Source organism: Panicum hallii, chromosome 5 (assembly GCF_002211085.1).
Source record: "Panicum hallii strain FIL2 chromosome 5, PHallii_v3.1, whole genome shotgun sequence".
Lineage (NCBI taxonomy): Eukaryota > Viridiplantae > Streptophyta > Magnoliopsida > Poales > Poaceae > Panicum > Panicum hallii.
In genome coordinates, this window is record NC_038046.1 from 6,129,238 (window position 1) to 6,145,523 (window position 16,286).

At 43.8% G+C, this 16,286-nt stretch overlaps 2 protein-coding genes across 3 annotated transcripts; one reads left to right on the forward strand and one right to left on the reverse strand.

Annotated features, from left to right (window-relative positions):
• The first annotated feature begins 7,110 nt into the window (after nucleotides 1-7,110).
• Nucleotides 7,111-10,057, forward strand: LOC112893415. Of its 2 annotated transcripts, none has more exons than XM_025960726.1 (2): nucleotides 7,111-7,418; nucleotides 8,933-10,057. In XM_025960726.1, the coding sequence occupies exons 1-2, from the start codon at nucleotides 7,125-7,127 to the stop codon at nucleotides 9,857-9,859; spliced, it is 1,221 nt and encodes a 406-aa protein (XP_025816511.1). In that variant the 5' UTR covers nucleotides 7,111-7,124; the 3' UTR covers nucleotides 9,860-10,057. The 2 variants fall into 2 exon arrangements, with proteins under 2 accessions (XP_025816511.1, XP_025816512.1); XM_025960727.1 differs by having other exon boundaries at nucleotides 8,936-10,057.
• Nucleotides 9,871-14,379, reverse strand: LOC112893414 (putative respiratory burst oxidase homolog protein H). Its single transcript, XM_025960725.1, has 14 exons — nucleotides 13,846-14,379; nucleotides 13,133-13,295; nucleotides 13,009-13,057; nucleotides 12,797-12,910; nucleotides 11,904-12,710; nucleotides 11,709-11,804; nucleotides 11,513-11,628; nucleotides 11,325-11,427; nucleotides 11,127-11,215; nucleotides 10,874-11,024; nucleotides 10,642-10,788; nucleotides 10,419-10,547; nucleotides 10,259-10,337; nucleotides 9,871-10,176 (listed from the first exon to the last, which is right to left on the reverse strand). The coding sequence occupies exons 1-14, from the start codon at nucleotides 14,237-14,239 to the stop codon at nucleotides 10,067-10,069; spliced, it is 2,547 nt and encodes an 848-aa protein (XP_025816510.1). The 5' UTR covers nucleotides 14,240-14,379; the 3' UTR covers nucleotides 9,871-10,066.
• Nucleotides 14,380-16,286: the final 1,907 nt, after the last annotated feature.

A 16,286-nucleotide genomic window follows, 5' to 3' on the forward strand; every position in this document is an offset into this window, starting at 1 on the left:
TTCGATTCCCCGCGGGAGCATGAGAGATGCAACTAATCTCTACTAGTAGTAATACTTTTGACCACCCAAAGGCATCGCAAAAATTTATCGTCAGGGAATAAAGCAGCCTTGATCAATGGCGCCTCCAGATGTAGCACGACAAGGAAATGTAAAGGGACATCCGGGCAGGGAGGACAAGGCCACAATGGCGGGCACCCAAACCCATCGGGAGAGAAAGAATTCAGTTCCAATCCCTGCTGATATCTCGAGTATATTTTCGCAGGCGTGATCTTGGGAATCATCCATCCAACTATCCAAGCTAGAGTTAGAAGAATTGGGGGGAAATAAACTTTTAGGCGATCGCAACGGGCACGATCAAGATCATCCATCCAGGACAGTGATCGAGGACAGGATACCGTAAAGATGAGTCAAGAGAGAATAAGAACCCCAAGGAGCAAGTGTTTATGTTTGTTTCTGCGTCTCCATGATTAGAATTCAGAAGAGCAATGGAGAAGCCTCTCCACGCTTTCCAGGGGAGAGGTGCTAATCCAACTATGCAAGATGCAGCGGACAGATTAAAGAGGCCGATTATGTTAACGGCTGCTGCTCTTAACTAGCAGAAGGCTAGCTGCCTGCCTCTCCCAGTTGTTGCATTCCAATGATGACAAAACCGTCAATTTCTGACTGTAAAAGGTAAGAGGTTAGTTTGACAGGCGATTTGTTTGTTAATTACTGCCAGTCAAAAAGGTAAAACAAGTCCAAGGCAAACTCACCTGCATCCGCATATATACCGCATGTGATGACGGGATATAGCATTAACCTGCAGGAACTCAATTCAAACTTTAACTACCACATGTCATTGCTTAACATACTTTTGCAAGTGTGACATTGGGGTTCATGTGATCAGTTGCTTGGGTAATTACATCATGACAGTGACTAATGCGTCTTTAGTTTGCACTTGCAGGAGGTCTCTGTCGATCGACTGTCTCCCCACTGCTATAATAATTAACCTACTGGTCTTTTTTCTAGCACGAGACATTCTGAAACTCTGAATCACATGAAGGCCACTTCAAACGCAGTTTCTTTTGGCCGACGAGTAAGTTTCCAAGGGGAGATGTTTTTCAAGTGCTCCATTTCGTAGGGTAGGAATTGGGAAAAGGGATTAGCGTTAGCTAGGACGAAGAGAGCCCTATAATTAAGGGCGCACTAATTCCCCCCACTCGGCCACTCTGGTCAGTATTTTAGAGCAAGCAGCGGACTGCATCTTTCTCGCTGCTGTCTCTTTGGAATTTCTAGCTTTGGCCGAGGCTATCTCAGCTCTCTCTTCCTTTCCTCCGTCTCCCTAGAGGCGGGGAGTGTGGCTGCCGATTCTTTGTCGGCCGGTAACCGGAGTACTTTGCGCAGATAATCTTTGTTAACCAGCTATGATTTCGTTGTAATCAGTACTGCCTTTGTTCATGAATTCTTGTTTTGATGCTAAAGTTCATGGACATGCAAATGCTGCTGCTGAAAATGCTATATACTGATCTACTACTGAAGAATATAGGTAAAACGCCGCCTTCTGCAGCTGCTAACCTGAGCCTTTTTCAGGCAACGCCGCGCGACAGTTGATGTTGCCTAATAACGCGCTAATCTTTCAGGTAGACTAGTAGCTGTATATAGCTCCATGATGATGAGAACTGGGGACAGAATGTGACATGCAATTGTGTTAGTGCAATGCGTACTAATTTTATAGTGGTGAGTAGCATTCAAAAAAATAATTTACAATTAACCAATAAAACATTTAGAATTAGGAGCACCAATCCTACCACTTTCTCAAGTGGAGGAAGAAGCAAAAGGGAATCATGTGAGGTGTTGCATTCCCTCTCTCTCTATATATATTATACAAATTACTTATGCAAGAAGTGAAGGCCCAAGAATCAAATGATGGCCTTGCTTTTGTGGATAAATCAATCATAAGCGAAACACATGGTATGAACATCAGAAAGTGCACACTTGGATGCTATTGTTGACCCTAGTAAGAAACATAGGGGAATAGCCCACCACAACCCTTCACCCAATTAGCAACCTCTTACTTGGGAGTTAGAACAAAACCAAAAAGATGTGATCTTTTTGCGCACTCAAAGGGATCCTGAATGGGAAAGTAACATTAGTCTAATGACGGAATCGAGATTAAAGACACGGAACACAAGCATAAGGTCAAAAAGTTTTACAGAATTCCATGGAAAGAGGGAAGGTCATTGTAAAAAGGATGGGATCAGAGCAATGTCGGAACATTATTTACTGATGCTGCGTGACCAACTGCTACGTAATATCCTCTTCAAAAATGTTATAGAGTGTCCTTATAATAATCCCCAAATGCTGCAAATTGTTCAAAGATGCTTAAACTAAGTCAGTGGTTCCTTGCCGCTTACCGTACTTTACGAGATGTAAGTAGTTGCAAGCTAATAGCTTAAGCATCCTTGAACAATGGATGCCTGACAGCAATTTTAGAGGTGGAAATAGTAAGAATTTTGTTGTGATTTTCAAGTAATGTTTGCGGTTGCTACTATATATGCTTTCATGTGAAAAGGTTTATCGCAATAATTGTATGCAATAAACCTTTCGATATTGTTACCAAAGAATAGTGGTTGTAACGCATTAAAAAATACCATATATTTGTACCAACACAGGACCACAGGTAGAGTACCAAAGCTTTGAAGTGCAATACAATCTAGTGCTAAATTTTTTTTTGAGACGTCTTTTAGAGAGACTGATAGAGCACATTGAAGACCCTCACGGCCACACTTATCACACACCACATTCATACATAACTACACATTTCCTACGTATGATATAATCCCTCTGTTCTAGAATATAGCTATTTTTAGATTTTTTTCCAAGTCAAACCTTTTAAAACTTTGACTATAGATGGTAAAAATATCATGAAGATTGACAATATAAAAATAACATTAATTTATTCATAATGGGACCAGCTATCATAATATGTAACATTTTTTATTTAAAAGTAATTAATTTTAAAGATATTATTGATCAAAGATGGAAATGGTTGAATTTGATCAAGCCTAAAAGTTATTATATTTTGGGATGGAGGTATTAAATTAATTTGAGACGCACAAGGTCTCATGTAATAGGCTCGTGCTTTCCCACTAGACGCACTTGCATGTGTGTACTCCTAAAGTTAATGGACGTTATTGTCGAGTTGATAACTCAAACCATGGTAACCTTACTAGACTGGTTGTAGACCCACAACTTTATCCATTTAAACCACGAGCCAGCTTCCAAATGCCTTCCACAAGCCAGCTTTCAAATGCCTTCGAATATGGTATGAGAGAAATTTTACTATGACTGGAACAAATAGGGATCGTTCATCGTGGTAAAATCAACGATTGAGATATAAGAGGCACCAAGATAGTACCTAGAAAAAAGTACTAAATATGTGGGATCAGTACCACAATAGGTGGAGTCGGTATATAATTGATTTTTTCTAATTTGTTCATATTACAAAAATACATTCCCTTCGAAAATTGAATCTTTCTAATTCACATATCAGATCAATGGCTAGCAATAATCAACAAAATAGTACCGGAATGTACCACCTTCCAACCATTGTAACAAGGGAAAAATATCCATATTACCTCCCCAAGAAAGTGATTCCAATTCAGACTATTTTCATAGATCCAAAAGGGCCCTAATTGATTACAATGGCTTGTTCTACTCCATACATACATAAATTTCCTTAATATCAATATCCAATGCTCCGTTAAAAGTTAACAAAATGCTCGGTTAAAAGTTAACACATCATTTTGTTGCTCATAACATTTATTGGCATCACAAGAATACCCGACAACATAAGACCAACACAAACACGAGGTACGCAAAGTACCACATTGTGCAAAGTCTCATCAGGATCATCGACTTCGTTGTCATCAGTACCGCACAACCTACATATGTTGCCCTGTTGAGCACAACATTAGCCGCATTGGCCTTCCTCTTCTCAAGCAGAAGCCTTCGCTTCTCGAGGGCTTTTCTTCGAGAAGGACCAGGGGGAGCATTCAAAGGACTACAAATGCAGAATGAGACCGAGTCCGCCATAGGTCTGAAGTAGTACAAGCCGTGTTCGATACGACACGCCTTTGTATCTACAGAGTGCAGTGTTCATGGCAGAGAAGAGTGATGCTGGGTAGGTGTTGCTTGTAGACATCCCACTCACGTATCCCGTCAATGGTGTAGTATTCCGCCTTGATGATCTGCATCCGTACGGAGGACCAACGCATAAGCCAGTGGGGATGGCTTGATCATGTCAAGATGTCTTGCATGTGGTCTATGGCAAACTTATCACGGCGGCCAAGTTTGAACCTTTTCCTCCAAATCTGGAATCCTCTTGCCATTTTTCCCATGCCGATGTTTCCCTCGAGACCTTGCATAACAGAATTGGCCATAGATCAGGCCATTGCAAACCATAAAAGTTATTTGAAATGCCTACTCTAGCTGCTTACTCCCTCTATCCTAAAATGTAGAGACGTTAAATTTATCCAAAGTCAAACCATTCTAAATTTGTTAAAATTTATGGAAAAGAACAATAATAAGATATTGAATGGCCGCAATTAGATCAATTATGAAAACATATTCTCACAGTTTAGTGTTTTTTTGATGTAATGTTTATACTCTTATGTATAAACCTTGTCGAACTTTTCTTAAATTTTATGGGGATGGGAGTATACTATATAATAAGAAGCAAGTGCATGATAACGAAGCTTATACAATATAGACATTCCTCTTGCATACAAGCGACCAAGTGAGCATGCACAAGCGAATTCAAAAGAGTAAGCTAGTGTGGAAGCAAACAATGATTTTCTACATGCATCACGCGCGCAAATTTAAAAATATGCAAGCTAACTGCCATTCAATAACAAGGAAATCAGGACCATGAGCGAGACACCTATATCCACTCTTGTAGCTTGGCAAATAAACACAATCAGTCAATCACCATGCATGGATGCACGCATTGATCAGATTAAATAGTAGATCCAGCTTTCTCTCCCTGGCTCCTTGCTAATTAAAGTTAATTAACGAGCCTGTAGATGGATGAGAAAAACTAGCGAGCGGTTGATGCGAGTCCAGCAGGGTGGTCGATCGATCACCACCATGCACGCGTACCTGTAGGTTGCAGCTCTAGAACTTCTCACCGGTCGGGTAACGACGTCGCTGGCTTAGGCTTCGTCTCCTGTGTGTTTTTACGGCCTTCACGGCGGCAATCAGAGTTGAGTTCGAAGATGTTGCCTGCACGGTCTTTCAAAAAAAGTGTTGCCCGCACCAAGTCCAATATAATGTTTAGGGGCTGGGGCTCTTCTCTTCTTCATCGGCAAAGCTTGAACAAGATTTTAGGCTGGGCCTTTCAGGTTCTTAGTTCTTCTCTCTCTTTCCCTCGAACATGGGCTTTCCCAGTTGCCGAGTGTTTATTTCATGTGCTTTCCCAGTTGCCAAGCCCACCACAATGCTCCGCTTTAGGCCTTGACACCTGCTGCCTGTTTCGTCTTCCCCTTTACCCACGAGTGTCTGTGTTCGCTCGGTGCCGTCAAGAGAGAGGGTCAGGGGCCTCAGGGGGAGGGAGAAGGGGAGTGACTAGTGAGGATAGATTGCCTCAGGGACCTCCTTCAATCACCACAACTGTTTCCCCTGCTGGCATCCTTCTCCTTGGCTCCTACCGTTTGCAGCACCCACGTGGGGTCGAGATCTACCCGAGCTGGACTTTGGTTGATTTCTTCGTTTGCCGGTAAGAAAACCCTAGCTTGCTTGGATGGATCAATAAGAGTGAATTTTTGTTTGCTGTGAGCTACTATTTGTGGATTCCCGTTGATGCGATCGATAAGCCAATCCATCTTTCACTTTTTCTATTAGTTTGGGGGCACGAACGGCAGTACAAAATCCCGACGATTTGGGAACAATGTCCGGGTGTAAGGCATTCATAATTTCGTATGTATGTACCATAGAATGCAGGCGATTTGGGAGCAATGTCTGGGCGTAAGGCGTTCATGTGTACGTAACAGTGGCGAATCTAGACTTTAAAAATTGGGTGTACATGGTCTCTAGAAATATTTTTTTTACTTATCCATATTTTAAGTAAAAATCATTATGACTAGTTTGAAACAGGTATTATTTTATAAGCTAAAAATCATTACTTAAACATACATTGATTACTCTTTAGGCAATAGCTTCTCAAGATCAAATAAACGTGACCACACTTTGTTTATAGCTTATGTTAGTTGCTACATAGGTAGCAAATAAAATATCTATTAATATGATATTTTGCTCCACTATATGATTTGAAGTGTTGCAGGGTATGTTTTCTAATACTTAGGTAGAATAAGATTTTTTAGCTGGAATAATTTGTTATAATTCTAGCAAACATGCCTGCTCATCCTAATATTGTGGTTTGATGACCTACTGATTTACACCTGCTGACCTGCTGAGCATTCACGGTTCACCCTAAAGATGGCGATGGGTAAAATCCGCACGGATATGCATTAGCTAGTGAGCTACTGTATTGCACAAGCTATAATAGGTACAAAATAATACTCAATCTATTTTTTATAGTTCTACTGTATCTTGGTACAATAATCAAGAAGAAAAATCTTGTTTATCATCTTATTAATCACGACTCCTCATTTTCGATGTTATCATATATATACATCAGTCTTTTATCAAGAAAAATTACTCTACACGGAAATCGAACGGCCATCCACGTTCTCAAGATGTCAACTCAAATGGATCTATCAAAACAGAATAATTTAATTTGAAAATCGGACTATCAAAAGAAAATAGAAGGAATAAAGCTAAATATACAGATATGCTTCTCTTTTCATTTATTTACCGAATTAAAAATATCTTTTAGACCAATCTGAGTGTATAATTTCATTGCACTATTTAAAAATTTATAAACTTGGTAACCGAATCATATAAATATTATATGATGAAATTTCTCTCATATTCTGTAAAATTCTCTCCTTGTAATGACTCTGTCATATCAACAAATTTGTTGATGTAGCATAATATTTAATATCTGTAAAATTTCTACTGAAATTATTCTTGTACGCACGTTTCCTTATCTATTATTAGTACTTCTATTAGAAATCTTTTGCATCATGATCTGCACAAGAGTTAAACATCTCGGACTCAGATCCACCTCGGGTCGGCATCCTCCCCACTTCACACCTCAGAACGCACTGTTCGGCAGGCTCGCTCGAGCTCGGCTCATTGACAGCCCTCCCGCTCAGGGCCTCAGGTTCTTCTCCTCCCTCTGTTTCTTAATCCTTTCTCTTCTCTCGTACTCTCTCCTCCCTTGCTCTTCCTTCCCTGGCGGCGACGACTGGGCGAGCGGCGGCGCCATTTGTCCTGTCTTCGCCCAGCCCTTTGCCGGCGACAAGCGCATCCTCCAGGTATGCCCGCCACTTCTCTTTCCTTCTGCTGTGCGAGATGGAGCACCCCAACCCTAACAAAACCTTTGTATTCGGATCTGAATCCAGTTACAGCATATTACCTACTAACTTCGATTTCGTTTGCAAGAATTATCGGGTGTACATGACTGCATGTGTACACCCATGTCCTATGCTGGGTCAGCCCCTGGTGTGTAACATAGAATGCAGGGCGCCCTGTTTCCAATATGAAATTGAATGGACAGTTGTTTTAAACTGAAGATCTGAACTGAACTTAGTCCCTGATGAAGTGTTCTATTCACAGTGGCCACTCTAAGCTCAAACTCTTTTCGATTAAAAGACCTGTAACTCTAACCTGTCATCTACCTGTTCTCTTACTAGTGAAACAATTTGTTAAACCAGTTTCCTCTGAACTTATTTTTCTTTTGGAGTATCACCATTGACAAATGGTGGTGGTTGCAGTGGTACTTGTCTTCGGACCATGGGAAACCGTTGGACTTGTATCATTTTTCGGTATTCCAACTCCTGAGCCCTATTGGTAGTACTTGTCCTTTAGCAGCTTAATAAATAATATTTTCATCTTGAGATTCATGTCATATTTAGGTGTATAATTGACAAAATTCAGTGAAGAAATGGAGATATTGTGTCCAATTTAGTCCATTGTTTTGTATTCTTTCCATGATTTTTTTTTGTTTCATTGGAAAATGCAGAGAGATGCAGATTCAACCCAGCATCTACCTGTGCGTTCAATGTGGGGATCATTCAGTAGTTTCACTGAAATTTCTAACCTAGTTTGTGTCTGATCCAATTTGAAATATAAGATAGTCATGTCTTGCGCAGACTTAGAAAGCTGAATTCTAATGATTATCTGAGTAGCAGGGGTAGGTTTAGAAGTTGGTAGAGGTACTAACAGTTAGTCTGTGCCCATTAGTTTTCACCCTTTCACCCTTCCCCCAAACAAAACCATAGTGATGTCACTCCTGGTAACCTTTTTGTCTGTAATGCCGGATGCCTAATGAGTAAAGAATAATCTCAATTTAATTTCGTTTTTAAACTGTAATAGCAAAATTAAAGCTGATGTAATTATCATTGTTATCTTTCAAATTGGCATTTGATCCATTCGAAGTTGATTCCTAAACCAGAAGTCCCAACTGGCAAATCACCAGTTCAAGCATCAAGCATGACCTACTGATTGCAATCCCTACTATGATGCTTATATGGTTGGCTTGACAGAAAAAAGGTACTATTGTTAGTTTTGAGGGTCACAGGTGTCCAGTGCCATGTTGAAACCCTCAGTTGGTATAATATGTCCTCTGTGTGAAGTACAGTACTAGTTGGGTGTTTGCATACTTTTATGTGTCCACATCCCCGAGTCAGCTAATCCTGCATAAATAGCTGTGAGCTGTGAGCTCCTTGGTTCATTGCTGCTTGCCCTGTGACCTCTTGATTGAACTCTTGCTTAATGCCACAATATATCAACTTGTTTTCTGACTTTTTTTTTCATATTTTATTTATAGAAGACCATGGAAGGGCCTGATTTCAAAGAGTCACAAGCTGAATCTGTCATCAAAGTTGCTAGAGAGCCTGCTATCATTATCAATGGTGTTCCAGACTTGCCCCCTGATCACACTGCTGGTTCTCAACCTGAGGTAAAAAATGATACAAAATCTCAAGTTGATCCTCGTTTTGGTGAATGGCTAGAAGGGAGGAAAGTGAGGAAGCTTTTCGGAGACACATATTATGTCGGGAAAGTAGTCAAGTATGACAGCGAAAGTAACTGGTACAATATCATCTACGATGATGGAGACCAGGAAGATCTTGAGTGGTGTGAACTTGAGGAGGTCCTGCTGCCGTTGGACATAACTGTTCCACTCAAAACACTTGTTATTGACAAATGCAAACTTCAGGGATCAATTCCTGACTACAGCAGACCTAAGGTGGGTAGACCAAAGAAAGTTTATGCTACAATGGATGGTAATACGAAGAAAACGTCAAGTATGATTACAGTATCCCATGGAAATGATGTTATGAACAATCAGATGGTTATAGATGGAGTAGAAGGCCAAGGCCAGCAATCAAGTAATGATGCAAAGAGTGGTCAGTTAGTGACTGTTACAGCAGGAGGAAATGCTCAAGCATGCTTGCAGGCTAGTAATCAATCTAGAAAGAGGGGTAGGCCTCGAAAAGATGGATCTTTATCTGCTAATAGTCAACCTAAAAAAAGAGGCAGGCCTCCGAAAAACAGGAATGCTTCTGGAAATTCTCAGAGCGCAGAAAATACTCCGGATTCTCTGGCTCTTGTGCCAGTGCAAGACAATGCGCATGAATCTTCCAGGAGACAGAACAGCGCCCTTCAGCGCAATACAATGACAGTTCGGGCGGAAAAACTTAAAAGAGAAAATTTGCGTTTTCAAGGCACACCATCAGGAACCCAGAAATTCTAGGAAACAAGTAGTTTCGCTTCTCGAATATAGAAATCTGTGAGCATTTCAGAATCTATATATGATGCTTACATCTAGCTTTCAACCCATATTTTGTACAACCCGGCGTACAACAAAACTTGTAAAGCTAAATCTGCTATACCAATGCTATTGTAATCTTTCCTATACAATGTTTGCAATCTGTTTGAAATTCTTCTGGTATATATGGTCTTAGAAGTTTTCCTTGTGGAAATGGAACCTAGTCGTGGTTGTCTGGCTGAATTCTTTTGAAAGTTCCTTGAGTTGTTTTGTGAGTGTTGGAGATCCACAGTAGAAAACACCTGAAAGGTTTAAAAATACATTAGCTGTTGTACTTAGAAGTTGAAGTATATTGTCACAAGATGTACCGTTAAAGTAGCTCACCTATGCGAGAGTTCTTGTGGGCATTGGCCAAATCAGAGAATACTTTTCTCCAGTTTGGCCTTGCAAAATGTGTCCGAATCTGCAATAGAGGAACCAGATAAAGAAAACAATATGCAAAATCATTTGCTGATAGAACAAAGCAAGAAGATGGCGAAAATACCCTGCTGCCGGAAACGATGTCCACGCCATTTTTTGCATGCTGAAGTGACTGCACCATGGCAATCAGAGCTGACCTTGCGTCACCTTCTTCATAGACACTGGTTAGGTAATTGTGCATCTCTATAACATTCTGCAGTAGCCAGATTTTCTCTTAGTTTCTGTTTCTGCAGATAGAAGGATGGTACGGGAAGCTGCATTTCAGAGAAATGAGAGTGAGACAGTACGCTGTGATCGCTTTCGGCAACATCATTCATGACTCCTTTGAACCATTCGAATGATCCTTGCTCCCTAGTAACCCAGTAGAAATAAGCTCTTCCTGGACCATTGTTCTTGAAGCTGCCTATCTCAGAGCCGTGGATGCTCTCCACCTCCTGTGGCGATCGACTCAATACAGTTATTATCTATCCTTGAACTTTAGCATGAGAAGGAATAACTTGTATTAAAAGAGAAAATTACTTCATTGGATTTTAAGTTGTTCAACATATCCTTCAGTATGCTGATGAAAGGAGTTGCTCCAATTCCGAGACCGATAAGCAAAAGAATATCATATTTTTTGTAATTTTGTGCTGGTGCACCATAAGGGCCATCTATATAGACCCTCGGAAACCTAAAGGAAACACAAAAATCCCGAGCAGGTTAGGTTAAAAAAATGTCAATGTCATCTCAAAACCAATGGAAATTAGAATTTGAAAAATATGAAGCTAAGCACCTGGTGTCCTCTATCTGGGCGTCTGCCACAACTGTAGTTTCAAGTCTTGTTAGGGTAGCCTTCTTGGAAGTTACTTGTGCCTCGCAAGCCTGTATGAACACCAAGTTCAGTTGTTCATTTTCAATAGTTCATGTTATTCTTTTATAGTTCTTAAATAATGGTCTTTCTACTCTTGTAATTGTGTTTCCTCAAACTGACCTTTCCAAAAAGGTTACGAAGTTCAGATGTCCAGTCACCCAGCGTACGGATATGTACGCTCAAGTAGTCATCACCTGGCGCAGAAGTAATAGAGAAGGGGTGCCTGCAAGGAAAAAACAGAGAACTGTAAGCAAGAACCTCAGATAAATACTTCTTGGACATGTATGTGACAATTAATGAAATGATACCATTCGAAAGGCGAGACATCTGGGCATTTTACAAACAGGTACATCCCACTCTTGTACTTGAACCCAGGTGGCTTCTTCATGTGAATAGAGAGCACATTTCCAGGATAAATTGCTGCCTGCATATACATCACAGGATTCAATAACCAATTCATTCAGAAATCAGAATGAACCAAATCATGTTAATTCAGTAGCTTACCTTCAAAATGCTCACGCGATAGTTGTTCTCACGGACTTTTCTGATAGTTCTTTCACAGGCATAGAAGAGGACAGGAACAATCAGGTACATCCATGTCTGAATGATCAATTCAGAAGAAATGTCATTTCACTGCTCCCAACATTGAATTCACTGGAGAAAAGAGTTACGAGTCGAAGGAAGGTGTGTGAGGATTACCGTCTTCTTGTACCACTCCCTGGTGAGGAATATGAAGTAGGAGTGCACCACCAGCAGGATATACGCGAGAACCAGCAGGTGGTGGGCGTACCAGAAGGCATTGAAACCGGCAAGGTGGTGCAGGGGTGACGGCAGTTTCACCACGCTCCGCCTGAAGGAGTGCGTTGCCAGCGTGAAGGAGAAGGACATTATGATGATCATGAGGATGCCGGTGACCCCGGGTATGCTCTGCAGCAGGTCCGGGTACGTTGGCTGCTTGTAGTGAAAGTTCGACCCCAAGGTGGCCATGAACTTATCCGTCGGGCAGCTGATCAGCCTCGGGAAGTCGCAGGTGACGTGCGCGAGCGTGTGGATCGCCGTGGCAATAGCAATCGACAGCGCCATGATCTTGTGGAAGTTGATGTTGTCGTCAAAGGGTATGACATGGTTGAGCGCGGTGGACCTGAGCGTCGTCAATGTGTTCCGGCAGACGGGTAGCAGGATGAGCGCCATGTTGAGCTTGAGGGTCTCGGCAGCACCCTTGGCTACACAGACGCAGTAGCCCATCACCTGGAACGCAGAGCGGCGCTTGTACTGCTCGAACTTGTACACGAACAGGGCGAGGTTGACGACCAGCCACAGCGTGACGAGCCATATCCGCTTCCAGTTCTCGTGGATGAAGTCCACCGTCTTGGACAGGTGCCGCTTCAGCGGGCTCCGGTACCGTGATGGGATCATCGTCCGCGCCAGGCTCGACGTTGTTCGCTTCAGCTTCTCCGGCGCCTGCGCGCTCACCATGCCACGGAGCAGCGTCTCCAGCTGCCAAATCTGCATTGCGGAAGGACGCCATGAGCATACCAGATCATTTATCCGTCTTGGTGGCAAAGCAAACAATGTTTCTGTACGGGCACGACCTCGATGTAGCCAAGGTCATCGGGGTCGAGCTCCTCCATGATCAGTGACGCGTAGGTCGCCGCGTGCCCCTTCAACTTGGCCAGCTTGTTCGCTGACGCACTGAGTATAATAACCTGCCGAAGGAAAAAAAATGTAAAAAACGAAATTACTTCGTTGAAATTTCATCTTCAAATGTCTGATCATCCAGCTCACTGAAATCCCTCTTGTTCACCTCTTTAACTTCGTCTTCCGTGAGCATCCCATCGCCGTTCTTGTCGCACCTGTATCAGGGATTCGCTCCGTCAGCATATGAAAATTCCTCATTGTCACGGGAACGAGAGGCGGTGGCCCTTTACATGTCAAAGAAAATGCGCAGCCGCGAGTCGAAGTTCTGATCGGTCATCTCCTCCCAGAACTCCTTGAGCTGCTCCTTGGTGATGCCGTCCTCTGGCTCCAGGTTCCGCCGCCGCGCCAGCGCGACGAACAGCTCGCCGGCAAACTCCTTGGAGTCACCCATGCCTTGTGAAAGAGAAGAGTCAGTCAGCCACGGATCATCCATCGGTCACGGGCACCAGTGGAGATGAACACTGATACTCAGAAACGATTTTACTGGTACTATTGCATCACCTACTTCAACATGCTCAATGACCAAAGCATGGGGTAGAATTATGGTGGTGTCTGTGCTACGATCTCGTTTGCTCAAGTTGATTACTGTTCAAGGGCCATTTTGGAGAAAATTTGTCAATTTAAGAAGACTATTGGGGAGAAAATGGATCTCAGTTAGGTAGGCTTGTTCTGCCAGCTCTTTGGGGTAGACAGATACAGTTCATGGTATCATCAAAGAATTGTTTCAAGCACAAAAACGGTAAATAGACAAAACAAATTCGTAAAACACAAGATTCCGATGCATATCCATCGCTGTTATATCATTGGCTTGTAGTTTCTATCAGGGATTGAACGTTTGGAGTTTTTTTTTCCACTCTGGATCAGACCACCCACTCAGCCAGCGCATGCCCAACCCAACCGACAAAAAGCGGCCAACTCGATCGATCGGTAGTACGGTACTCACCGATGCACTTGCCGAAGTTCTCCTTCTGGAGTCGGCCGCTGCCCTTGGTCATCTCGTCGAAGCGGCGCTCGACGGCCTTCCACCCCTCCTTGCCGCCGGAGGTCTTGTCGAGGAACCGGAGGCTGCGGAGCCCCACCTGGGCGCTGGACTGCATCCGCGTCATCCGGCCCGGCCGCATCCCGGCCACCCCCTCGGGCACCTTCATCGACACCCGCGACGCGAACTGCCGCACCCCGGACGCCAGCCGCGACGGCTGCTTCATGAGCCCGCGCGCGAACCCGCCCGGCGGCGGCGGGAGCCTCCCCGCCCCCGCGCCCGGCGACTGCGCCCTGCCGCCCCCGTCGGCGGCGATGCCCTCAAACGGCGGCGACCGCCGATCCCCGTACCCCGCCATGACGCGCCCCGACCAGACGACCGCAATGCCGCCCGCCGCCGGCCGGCTCGCTCCTAACGGTGGAGGCCGGCAGCTGGGCCCACCTGCGGGTGAGGGTGTGGGGTGGAGGAGGAAGAGGAGGAAGGGGACAGAGATGGCGGGTAACATGCGCGTCGTCTCCCAGTTATAGCCGTTGAGGCGCCGCGCAGCCACAGGGATCTACCTGGCGACGGCGCGCGGACCGTCGGATGCGGGATCGGCGGCCCGCGTGTCTGCCCCCACCGCCCGCGAGATATCGGGTCGGCGAGCCGTGCGTGCCGCGCCACCGTCTCGCGCGAGTTTCTCTTTGCTTCTCGCACGGGCAAAGGCCGTGCTCGTGCGCGCGTGGGCGTCCGTGCGCCGTCGGATGGGCAACGTGGGGAGAGAGATGGGAGGGGACGCGTTAGGTAGGCGGGGAGAGAAACGTGGCGCCTGCTCTCTTGGGGTGGGGACGGCGGTGCACGTTGCTCGGTGGCTGACGGCGTGGGCCCGGGCGGAAAGGTGTCTCTGCTGGTGCGTGTCGTGTGTGCTGGCTGGCCTGGTGCCTGGTGGTGGTCTCAGGCTTTGCCGGTATGAGTTTGTTTTTGGATACAAGTTTGGGTCATTTTTTAGAACGTGAATTCATTAATGGGTAAGAAATTTTACCCGTTGGATTTATGGGCACGAGTTTATTCCTATAGTACCCAAATCTGTAAATCCATGAATTTTTTTAAACCCGATGCAGCATAGTGCATACTACCATTTTAGTGTAAACTTTAGTGTGAACTAGTAACAAATTTGATGTTAATACCATCATTTTATTATAAATTTATAACATACTTGATTTTAATACCATCATTTTACTGCGAACTTGTAACAAATTTGTTAATACCATTGCCACTTGAGGTGCTAAACTTGTTACATGTAATTTTATTCCCTCTAGTATTTTTATGCAATAAATTATAAACTTATTGCTCATCCTATATTTAAGAAAACTATGATTTGTTGCTTAGATAAATGTATTATCTCTTATAGTTGTTTAAATTGAAGCATAGTTGACAATGAGAAGAATATGCATGTATTGACCATTGACAAGTTTCAATTATGACAAGGTGCAACAAATGCGTAAAGAAATGTTCTCGGTCATGGACGACCTCGAGTGACCCGTGGGTACCCGTTAACCCGATGGGTTTAGATTTGGATAAAATTTTATACCCGTCATGGTATGAATTTTTTAATAAATCTAAATAATTTTCGCGGCATGAATTTGGAATGGCAAAACCGAGCGCGTTGTCGTCCCTACTCGCAGGCAATCGGGAGGTGAAGAGACGCTAGGCATATCGATGTCAAATTTATTTAATTTTTTTTGTTAAGACTAGGTGTTATTGAATATTGATAGTGAAGATGAACCCTCAACCCTCAGCTGTATGTTTTACAAATCACGATGGAAATAGTACGAGATGCATGGTTTTATGGTGGGGGCCACGTTGCAGTAACACCGTGCCCGTACAATGCCAGATTGCCATCCTGAGAGTATACATGCTGCGTGGCGTAGTAATCATAATCTGTACGTACTTGACTAATTAGGACAAAAGAGCACTGCTGGCAGCATCAAGGCCCCTACAAAACTCGTGCGCCAAGACCCACCGCGCACGTACGGAGACACTGATACCAATTTATGCTTGTCGCGGACGATGAAGAGCAGACCTTGCAAAAATGGTTTTTCTCCTCGAGTAGGACCTTTAATTGTTCCTTGTCTTCCTCTTTTCGGAGCTACAAAAGAAAGCGTGCAATGCATCGTAGCAGATGCTGGAGCCACACGATGGCTAAGCTTTGAGACCAGACGAGCTTATCCTGCTGGGCCATTGTGGCAAGGCCCGTGCATCTGTCGCCGGGCATGCTGGGGAAAAAATATTATATACACATCTTCGTCACAAATGCATGGAGATCACATTGCTTTAGCTGCAGCCTCAGATCTCACATACTTAACTGTAGAGAAGCCTACTCGCGAAAAAAAATGTAGAGAAGCCTTGCAAGAGAGTACATGGAT

Bases quoted from the DNA above. Each gene is read 5' to 3' on its own strand.
- LOC112893415 (XM_025960726.1), top strand. From the start codon at position 7,125: ATGATCTGCACAAGAGTTAAACATCTCGGACTCAGATCCACCTCGGGT. The intron at 7,419-8,932 runs GTATGCCCGCCA...TTTTATTTATAG, and splicing joins GCGACAAGCGCATCCTCCAG to AAGACCATGGAAGGGCCTGA.
- LOC112893414 (XM_025960725.1), bottom strand. From the start codon at position 14,239: ATGGCGGGGTACGGGGATCGGCGGTCGCCGCCGTTTGAGGGCATCGCC. The intron at 13,296-13,845 runs GTGAGTACCGTA...CTCTTTCACAAG, and splicing joins GAACTTCGGCAAGTGCATCG to GCATGGGTGACTCCAAGGAG. The intron at 12,911-13,008 runs GTGAACAAGAGG...TTCCTTCGGCAG, and splicing joins CGGAAGACGAAGTTAAAGAG to GTTATTATACTCAGTGCGTC.